Source organism: Arachis hypogaea, chromosome 3, assembly GCF_003086295.3.
Source record: "Arachis hypogaea cultivar Tifrunner chromosome 3, arahy.Tifrunner.gnm2.J5K5, whole genome shotgun sequence".
Taxonomy (NCBI): domain Eukaryota; kingdom Viridiplantae; phylum Streptophyta; class Magnoliopsida; order Fabales; family Fabaceae; genus Arachis; species Arachis hypogaea.
In genome coordinates, this window is record NC_092038.1 from 8,595,300 (window position 1) to 8,605,416 (window position 10,117).

General features: G+C 33.4%; 2 protein-coding genes across 2 annotated transcripts; one reads left to right on the forward strand and one right to left on the reverse strand.

The window, feature by feature from the left end:
• LOC112789291 (probable methionine--tRNA ligase) lies at positions 1 to 6,324 on the reverse strand. The gene is made up of 17 exons (XM_025831137.3): positions 5,977 to 6,324; positions 5,689 to 5,833; positions 5,266 to 5,419; positions 4,920 to 5,075; positions 4,356 to 4,580; positions 4,123 to 4,266; positions 3,512 to 3,602; positions 3,278 to 3,384; positions 3,050 to 3,164; positions 2,578 to 2,705; positions 2,408 to 2,473; positions 2,179 to 2,307; positions 1,904 to 2,047; positions 1,699 to 1,819; positions 995 to 1,227; positions 797 to 898; positions 1 to 514 (listed from the first exon to the last, which is right to left on the reverse strand). Exons 1-17 carry the CDS (start codon positions 6,272 to 6,274, stop codon positions 284 to 286), a joined length of 2,589 nt encoding a protein of 862 aa, XP_025686922.1. The 5' UTR covers positions 6,275 to 6,324; the 3' UTR covers positions 1 to 283.
• Positions 6,325 to 8,449: 2,125 nt separating this feature from the next.
• LOC140182937 (uncharacterized) lies at positions 8,450 to 9,663 on the forward strand. The gene is made up of 5 exons (XM_072230913.1): positions 8,450 to 8,821; positions 8,903 to 8,967; positions 9,052 to 9,128; positions 9,221 to 9,417; positions 9,505 to 9,663. Exons 1-5 carry the CDS (start codon positions 8,450 to 8,452, stop codon positions 9,661 to 9,663), a joined length of 870 nt encoding a protein of 289 aa, XP_072087014.1.
• The last annotated feature ends 454 nt before the right edge of the window (positions 9,664 to 10,117 follow it).

Consider the following 10,117-nt stretch of genomic DNA (forward strand, 5'->3'; position numbering starts at 1 on the left):
TTGGCTTTGAAGGAATGATTGCTTATATCATCATCGTATGACCACGTGGCACAAGAAAAGTATAGAGAACAATTGAAATTTAGCCGACCATCTTAACAATTTGGGTCCGGCTCACAAAAAATGAAAAGTACTCATCAATGTATATTCTAAACTTAAACATGAAAAGCAACAACAATCTGGCTAATCAATAGTAAGGGATAAATTATGTTTTCTCTTTTCCTATTTAATTAATTTATATCACTCTGACACACACTCCCCAACACTGAAAACCTTTGATGTTTGTCTACCTAATTGATCCATTTTGTATGGATGAGACCTTGCAAACACCAGCTGATGTGGTGAGTGGAACATCCTTGTAGCATGCCACTAGTTCTCCATTACTTTGCAGATCCACTTGCAATGTTTCCCAGACTTTCTTCTTTGGGTTCAAGAGTTCATCAGGATTACCTTCAAACCCTGGGAATGTGACTCTTTCTCCAACTTTTGCTGAACTGGGTGGCTCAACCAACTCCACCTATGAGCACAGCAATCAGAAAGTTAGCACTCTACTACTCTAATACCTCAAGTGAAAGAAGTACTTGAAAGGAAAACAAAAAAATACTTCAGGGAAGAAAATTCCAAAGAAATTCAAACGCAGCAACAGTGTGGTTAAAAGATACACATTGCGGTTATGTACACGCAGCGTGAGATCATACATCTTTTACTAATCATGATTCAATTATTTTCTTTGGTAAACAACCAACGAAATATATGCCCACCAATGTACATACATGTAAAGGCATTGTGTTTTCCTTACCTTGGTGTGATCACTATTCGAAGCAGCTAGAACCATTGCTTGGGATTTAATTCCCCTCATGGTTGCTGGCTTTAGGTTGCAGAGAACACAGACCTTTCGATTCTGAAGAAATTTATTAGGATTAGTCAAGCGATAGATAAAACAGTACCTACAAAAGTAGTTATATAAACAGGATATACACATGCTAGCTGAACAGACCTGCATTTCTTCAAGTGGTATATACTTGACAAGCCCACTAACAACTGTTCTGGGCTGTTCTTCGCCAACATCAATCTCTTCCACGTATAGTGAATCAGCATCGGGATGTTTTTGAGCTTTCTTAATAAGGCCAACACGTATATCAAGCCTGCTGATGGTAATTTCTGGCTCAGGAGCAGCTTTGTTTTTGCCATCATTTGATGACTTTGACGATGATTTTTTCTTTCCACCATCTGTTGCAAACAATGGCATTAATCTGAGCATCCAATCTTTAAAACTTCGTAAAAGAGTATGCAATCAGACACACCATAACAAATGAGATATATCTAATGATTGCTATGATAAATAAGAATTAGTTAATGGTATCATACACAAGGATGCAACGATTGCTATATTATGGGTTATTAAGTTAAAATGGAGCAGCGTATTATAAATGGTCCAAGAAGCTATTTATTGTATTTGGGGATAGGATTGACTGTCACCTCTTCGAGCTGAAGTACCTATCTGTGATATTTAGGGACATCTAAGGCATTAATGCATATAGTTTTGATACTTTTCCAACCCTTGTCTTCTGGTTTTGATATTCCGCGGAAATAATAGGATATCTCACCCTCTATCTTTGTATACTGTTTTTTTCCCTCCAAAAACCAAAACTTTTCTAAAATTAGAGAAAGTAGATTAAATAAAAATTTATAAAAAACAACCTGAAATTTTTGTCTTCTTCAGTTCCTCGGCGACTTTTCCAGCTTCAGCCTCTGCACGCAAGATCCTATCAGCTTGACTTCCCGCAAATTTCTTCCTGTAGAACTCTACGTCTTCATCTTTCTGTTTAACAACATTGAACAAATCAATAAATCACACAACTAGAATGCAAGGATCTTTCCTAATTCACAAAAAACAAGTCAATACCAGTTCCTTGAACAGTGGCTGCGGTTTCCCAATTTTATGGCCAGCATTTAGGATCTCCCAAGGTATCTTTGCCTTGTTAACATCTCCTTTTTCGTCACAAAGCGAAAGATGCAATTCCGTAGACAAATTTAGCTGCTTAAATACCTTCAATGACAAAACAGAAAAGTACCCAGAATATATTGCAATATAAAAAATCTCAGTTTTTGTTTGGGGAAAAAACAAACAGAAGACCAACACTACATCGGAAAATCACGTAAAAAGGGAAGTGAATTTACCTCCTGTGTTAATGACGGCATAAAGGGTTCCAATAAACATGCAAGAATATATACAACCCCAACCGCAGTTTTCATAACAAGAGAACAAAGAGGTTTGTTTTCCTTGTAAAGGCGCCAAAATTCACATTCCTAGAAAGTTAATTAACAAAAAGGTCCAGAAGCAAGTTACACAGCCATTTAACATAACATTGGTGTTAAAATGCCAACAAGGGGCATGGAGAACAAATACCTGCAGATATCCATTCCCCTCGGTGGATATGGCCATTGCGATTTTCAATCCTTGTTTCAGTCTAACCTGTCCCCAGATTGCAAAGAGAAATGTCATAATAATAATACAGTGCACTGACTCAGAACTCTAGCAATCACAAAACAGTGTTGTTTCAAAAGAGGATTGGCAACCTTCTCCATTTCCTCTATGTACTGGTCCACGTATGCAGAAATTCTTTCAGCCAATTTTTTGGTAGGATCATGGGATTCACTACTTAGACCATCAGCAAGAGCAGGTATAGCAGAATCATATCCTTGACCTATATAAGATGGAGTTAGTAATAAATGTTATTGCAAAAGCAAAGCAGGTCAAGACAAACATTTCTTTGGACACTCTATTACTTTTCAACACATAAATATTGTGGATGATTAACCATACGTCCAGAATCCATTAAATGAACAAGATGAAAGCAGCAGATAAATGACTCCAATGTAAGCACCGTGCACTTGACTTCCCAAATACTGATAAAGGACAACAATTTGTTTGCAGTTATGTAGTTCCAAAATAATGTACTCATAGTCCTTAGGCATTTAATTCCTACAGATCTGTAGTAGCAAATTAATAGATATTTCAAGATGCAGATGCAGAAAAAGTTCAACCAACCTTCAGGTTTGGCAATAAAGCTCAAAACTCGGTTGATAAAGTTGCCCAAATTATTCAGCAGCTCACTATTTAATTTTGCTTGCAAATCAGGCCATGTAAATAATGTATCAGATACCTACATTGCATAATCACATTCAAGTACTTAATAAAGGGAGACAGAATAGAGCATACAATTATACTTCATGAGATACCAGTTATATTCCAAAGGTACATTTAAACTAGAGTTACCTCGGGCCTATTTGTGAGTAAGTAATATCTCCATACTTCAACTGGAATATTAGTATCTTTTGCATCATTACCAAATACTCCTATGCCTTTGCTTTTAGAAAACTTCCCTATAAATAAGTTGAATTTGAGGCAAAATTCAGTTAGTTCAACTTCAAACTATTCAAATGAAAATCAACAAGCAGTGATGTCTCAATAAATCACTTATCAATAAACTTGACAAGAAAAACAACCAACCTGCTTCATAATTCAAGTATTCAGTAACACTAATAGTCTTCATCAAGGTCCAATTTTCACCAGTTCCAAGAAGAGTAGATGGAAACATCACCTGAAGAAGCGATTCGATCAGATTCTAAAGAAGTATTTTTCCAATCATTCTAAACTATACTCCATTCTGCAATGCAATTAAAGGCTGTCTTTTTCTTGTTGACCGGCTCCACTAAGCAACCAGGTGATGCATAACATAACTAAACTTGTAGGATCCATAGAGCAAAGCAATGTCAAATTGTCAATGGAGCACAGGCTGTACACTTCAAAAAATGTGGCAACCATAACAAGCTTTACAAGTAATGAACGTCATTAGAGGGAAAAGATGTGCACATGTACAAACAGTATGCAGCTGAGACTTCGAAGCAATTCTCATAAGAACAAGCAACACTAGCAAATAAAATTGTATTGAAAACAATATAAAATTAACAGAAGGATCCATTTTAACTAATGGGAATCACTGATGCCACTTGGGGGGGGGGAAGAACATAGGAAACAAGATATTAACATGCATTATCCTGGAAACTATAGGAGCAATAATGGTACATAAACCCTAAACTACGATAAATCTAATAACTTACAGTGTGGAAAGGCACATTGTCCTTGCCCATAAATTGATACAACTCCACATTCTCTGGGTTTTTCCACCATTTCTCCCATTCAGTTGTGTAGCATGCAGTGATTGAGACATACCCAATAGGTGCATCAAACCAAACATAGAAAACCTTCCAATTTGAATAATATGATTATAAAATTAGTGAACAAAAAAACAAGCAACATGTTCTTTTGTGAAAGACTGAACAGAAAAACTAACCTTGTCACTGTATTTTTCATGTGGAACAGGAACCCCCCATTTCAGATCCCTGGTAATACAACGTGGCTTTAATCCTTCTCTAAGCCATGAAGCTGTTGTTTGCTTAGCATTTGAACTCCATGACCCTTTCACCTCCTCTATGTATTTTTCCAATTTCTCTCTCAACAGGGGAAGTTCAAGAAACAAGTGATCTGTATCACGAATTCGTGGAGTATTTTGACAAACCTGTTTAAGATGTGAAAATCTCAGCCAAAAGTTCATACTGCGACAACTATATTTGTATTAGAACATAACAAGTTAGTCAATATTGCTCAAGAAACCATAACTACATTAAATAATCAGAAAGAACCAAAGAAGGAAAAGCCATGCAACAGTGAAACAAAACTATAAGGAAAAGGATTATGTAATGGAAATAATACTAAAAAATCTGAGCTCAATAAGATCATCCAATACAATCACAAGTCTAGTGTGAAAATTCTCCCATTAATTAGATTAAAAACCGCTAGTTAACCAATTGATGAAAGCTATATTGAGAAGTTAAGAAATAGATTTGTAGTATACTACCTTACACCTGGGAGTTTTCAATTCTGTTGGGTTTAGAAGCTTCCCACACTTCTCACATTGATCTCCTCGTGCAGAGTCATACTCACACCCTGGAGTTGGGCATATACCCTCCACAAGCCTATCAGCTAAGAACCTTTTGCATGTGTCACAGTAAAGCTGAAATATGATAGACGTTTAAGCAAAAACAAAGCATGAGAAACATGTCTGTGAAAAAAACTCAACATCAGTAACTAACCCTTCATTTACAACCAATTACAAGTGACAAATGGTGTCAACAGAAGAAAATTATTAAAAATTTATATAGGTAACACTTTGTACTGAAAAGTAATAGATAACTCATCATCACCTGCTGCATTGTGTTCTCTGAGAGCCATTTGTTGTCCAACAATCTTTTAAAAATTGCTTGGCAAACTTCAGTCTGCTGTGGGGCTGAAGTCCGCCCAAATTCATCAAAACTTATATCAAACCATTCATAGATATCCTTATGAATTGCATGGTACCTACGAACACACAAATACCATAAAGTATTATCAAAATATGGCTCTAGAATTGATCAAACTCCAAACAACAGCATCATCCTTTGATTATTCATTCTCACAACAGATAATAAGAGCAAAAAACAACCTACTGAAACAACACTGCCACTGCCAATCCAATTTTCATACCACAACTAAGCTAAGTAATTAACACATTACACCTCATCAAATAAACTATAGTAAGTAAACAACATATTATTAAATCACAAAAATAAGTAAGAGGAAACAAGTACTTGTCACAAATCTCCTTGGGAGAGCAATTCTCTTCCATAGCTTTAGTCTCTGTTGCAGTGCCATACTCATCAGTACCGCAAATGTAAATAGCATTGTAACCGCGGAGGCGACAGTACCGAGCATACACGTCAGCACTCAAGACACCTGAAAAAACAATACACACATTCTCATTCACCTAACAATAATAAATCAGATTCATTTCATTTCGATTTCAATTTCATTTCCGGCAATTACAAATTCCAAATCAGAAAATTTCAATTTCAAGAGAGAGGGATAGGGGAACGTACATCCAATGATGTTGCCAAGGTGAGGGACGTTGTTGACGTAAGGCAAGGCGCTTGTGATGAGGATGTTGCGTTTGCCTTTCACGGGAAGCTTCGGCGTTTTCCGATCGTTCGCCGCCATTTCAGGTGACCGGAATCGTAAATGTGACGCCGCCGCCGGAGAAATTGAGCAGCTACGCCGCCAGAAGAAGCGCGACAGAGAAGGAGAGAGAGTGAGAGATGAGAGAGAAAGTGAGTGAAGAGAAGCAGCTAGGGTGTGTGACGTTACAGTAAGCTTGCACGCTGAAAATCCCTGTATCATGCTTTGCTTTCATTTCGATTTAGGGCTCAATATTTATATCCCTGCCATTTTACCCTTCCTTACTAACTGTTTTTACTTTGTTATATTTGTCATATTATTGTTACAATTATTATGTAATAGATCATGTAAATTTCTTTTTTTGGTATTTTGAAAATGAATAAAAAATATTGTTTTATTTAAGGGTTTTAATTTTATTGCATTGCAGTCAATGACCAAAATTCGATGGTCCATAATGTTTAGACTATTAAATAGTTTCTATAATAAAATATATTTTTTAAGTTTTTTAATAATTATCAAATAGTCTTTATTTAATTTTAATTATAAATTTTATTTTATATTTTATAAATTATTATTTTATTATTTATCTATCATATTTATTAACAATTAAAAACAAAAATAACAATAAAATAGATTTTCTATTAATCATAATTTTTATAAATATTTTATCTAATCAATTAATTTTTTATTCCTTAATTCATTACATCCATAAAAATTAGAGAAATTGTATTTGTTGGTAATTTAATTGATTGGAAGTACAACCAATTCATTGACAATATAGGTTTTTCCAAAATATCCATTTTTTTATAACTATTCACGCGATCAATGTAAAAAATAATTATTTTTACTAATATAACATTACGTAATTAAATACACGTGTAAAATTATTTTGGTACATCAAAATTAAATTCTTATCTTAAAAGACAAATTTTACTTCTCTCTTTCGGTCTTTTTTTAGAATATTACTTTAAATTAGGTTAATGCTCAATTTTCTATTGATAAAATTGAAATAACCTGCCTTAATTAATATAACTTATATAATTTAAGATTATTATCAGTATTTTGAAACAATGTGTATATTGAAATTTTTTTTTCTAATTCGTAGGCAAGTATTGATATCCAACCAACCATAATCATATTTTTAAAGTTATTAAGTACTTCTAGGTTGAATTTATGAGTATGTGAGACATACATATAGCATATATGTGACATATATTTTTATATGAAGGAGTCTTGATTCTAGGGGTGGCTAGGTAAGCACTTTTCTTATTGTGCAATAAGACTGTTTATTTAGTGTGTGTATGGCTAAGGCATAGATATGGTAAAACATGTCTCATATTTGGTTTGTAAAACACAAAAAACATATACAATATACATATTTTTAGTGTCTCACTAAAATGATAAGACACGGAATTGAAGTCATGGATATGGATCTAAAACATTTTTTTGGACTATTTTATCCTCATCGATTTTTTGAAATTTTAAATTTTTCCTTCTCTTTTTACAAACCCTAATCAATTCTGAGTTTTTGTCTTCTATTTTTTGAAGTTTTATTTGTTCTATATTGTGGGTATGTGTTGGTTGATTTTATGAAACTTTTTAGTATTTTAAAACAATCTCCTTCTCCTTTTCACAAACTTTAACTAATTTTACTCTCTTTTCTTTTGTTTCTGGTTTTCTTCAACTTTGTGTCTTCTTCACTTGTGTGTGCTGTCATTTTTCTGAAATTTTTTATTGTTCTATCACAATCTTTCTCCTTCATCTGTGCTAGAAAACTCAACTCAAGGTTTGAAATAATTATAATATTTTTGTTTGTTTGTATGTTGCTATATTAGATGTTCTTTTTTCTTTTTAAGCACATATGTGTTAGGTACTCTTCTGTTCTCTCTGTTCTGAGTATGCAAAATTATAGTTTTAAATATCTGAAATGATTATATTTTTAATGGGGTTTGATTGGAGTATTATGTTTAAGGTTCACTTGGAGTATTATGTTGGGTTATCTTATTTTTTCTGTTTTAGTCAATAAAATAGATTATAAAGTGATGGTAACTAAATTAAGAGTTCTCCATTTATGTATCAAAAATTACTAGCTTGATAATATGAGTATGTTATTATGTAATGAGTGTTTTCTCTATTTGAAGTTTAATTGAAATGATAAAGATCAGCTTATTTTTTAGTGTTGTCATACTGAATATTAGAATTTATTTTATTTTTATGCATTTACTTTTTATTGTTTGTTAGGAAGTGATGATGGATCGTTCTGAACAAATTAAGTTATGTGTTGGATATTACTAGATTATGAGAATGTAATTTGACACGTCGATGTTGTTTTTTTTAGTTACTTTATATATGTATATTAGGATTAGAAGGTGGGGTCATTCTTCAATTAGGCGAATAATGAACACATTGCCATTAAGGCGAGATGCATTAGATAATATTATTGGGACGGGTGGAGATATAAATTGCATATGGGAGTTAAGAATGAGTTTGAATACATTTGCAAATTTATGTGAATTACTACAAGTTCAAGGTGGGCTAGACAAAGATGGTCATGTTGGCATAAGTGAACAAGTAGCAACTTTTTTGATCATATTAGCTCATCATACCAAAAACTGTAGCGTACAAGTTAGGTTTTATAGGTCTAGTAAAACTATTAGTAGGTATTTTCATAAGGTATTAGGTTCGGTTTTGCGTGTCCAAAGTGTGTTATTTGCAAAAGCAGACCATGTACAAGAGGATTGTATAGATTCCAAATGGAAATGGTTTAAGGTAAGATATTGCATAAAGTTTAAATTTTTATTGGTCAAGTTACTTTAATGTAATAACTATTTTGTTTTGTCCATTTGATAGGGTTATCTAGGAGTATTAGATGGCACTTACATAGATGTCACAGTCCCCAAGGGTGATAAATCTAGGTATCAGACATGAAAATCTAAAATATCCACCAATATCTTAGGAGTTTGCAATCGGAACATGAATTTCTTCTATGTCCTTAGCAGTTGGGAAGGATCGGCATCTGATTCAAGAGTATTTAGATATGCAATTACTCGACGTAATGGCTTGAAAACACATGTTGGTATGTTCAAATTAATCTTTTGATAAGTGCATTAGCTATCTATTAAAGAATTACAATATACCCCTTATAATTTTTCCATCCTTCCATTTTAGGGTCTTATTATTTAGTGGACGCTGGCTATACCAATGGTAGAGGATTTTTATCTCCTTATAAAAATGTCAGGTATCATGTGAATGAGTGGACTCAAGGTCACCGTGCACCACAGAATCGTCTAGAGTTATTTAATAAGAAGCACTCTTCGACTAGGAATGTGATTGAGCGGTGCTTTGGGTTGCTTAAGAAGAGATGGGTAATTCTATGAAACCCATCATTCTATCTAATTAGAATTCAAAGTCACATTATTATTGCGTGTTATTTGTTACAAAATTTTATTCAGATGAACATGGATGTTGATCTCCAGGAAGATGCAACTCTTTTATTAGAGCATATACCCATAGGAGATGACACAATTGTTGATGAAGCCGACATAATTGATGTTGTGAAAAGTAGCCATGAGTGGACTCAATGGCGTGAGGACTTTGCAACTAAAATGTGAAAAATATGGAGAGGAGCACATGATGCGTAGAGTTTCAAATTTTTTCTAGTTTTATTATATCTGCAATTGTCGTGGACTATAAATTGTTGTACTAGAAATTATTTGAGTTTTTTTGTTAGGCATAATGTATTTGCATACTCGGGTTAATTAGTTGTATTCTAATTAAAGATACAGTTGGTTGTATTATTGTACGATTTGATTGTTTCTAATTTTATTGAAATTGGTGAATTATGTCGATATTCTACTAGTAATTATTTAAATTCTGTTGCAGTTATTAATTTATTGTAGTGTTCCTCTGTTATTAAAATGCTAGTAAGTATTGCTATATTAAAATTCTGATATTGGCTTGATATTTATTGTGTTGTTGCTGTTATAATAATTCCTCTTTTTTCATTATTGTGCAACTATATTATCCAGCATCAATGGCTTCCATACTACGTCAGTGGACTGAACA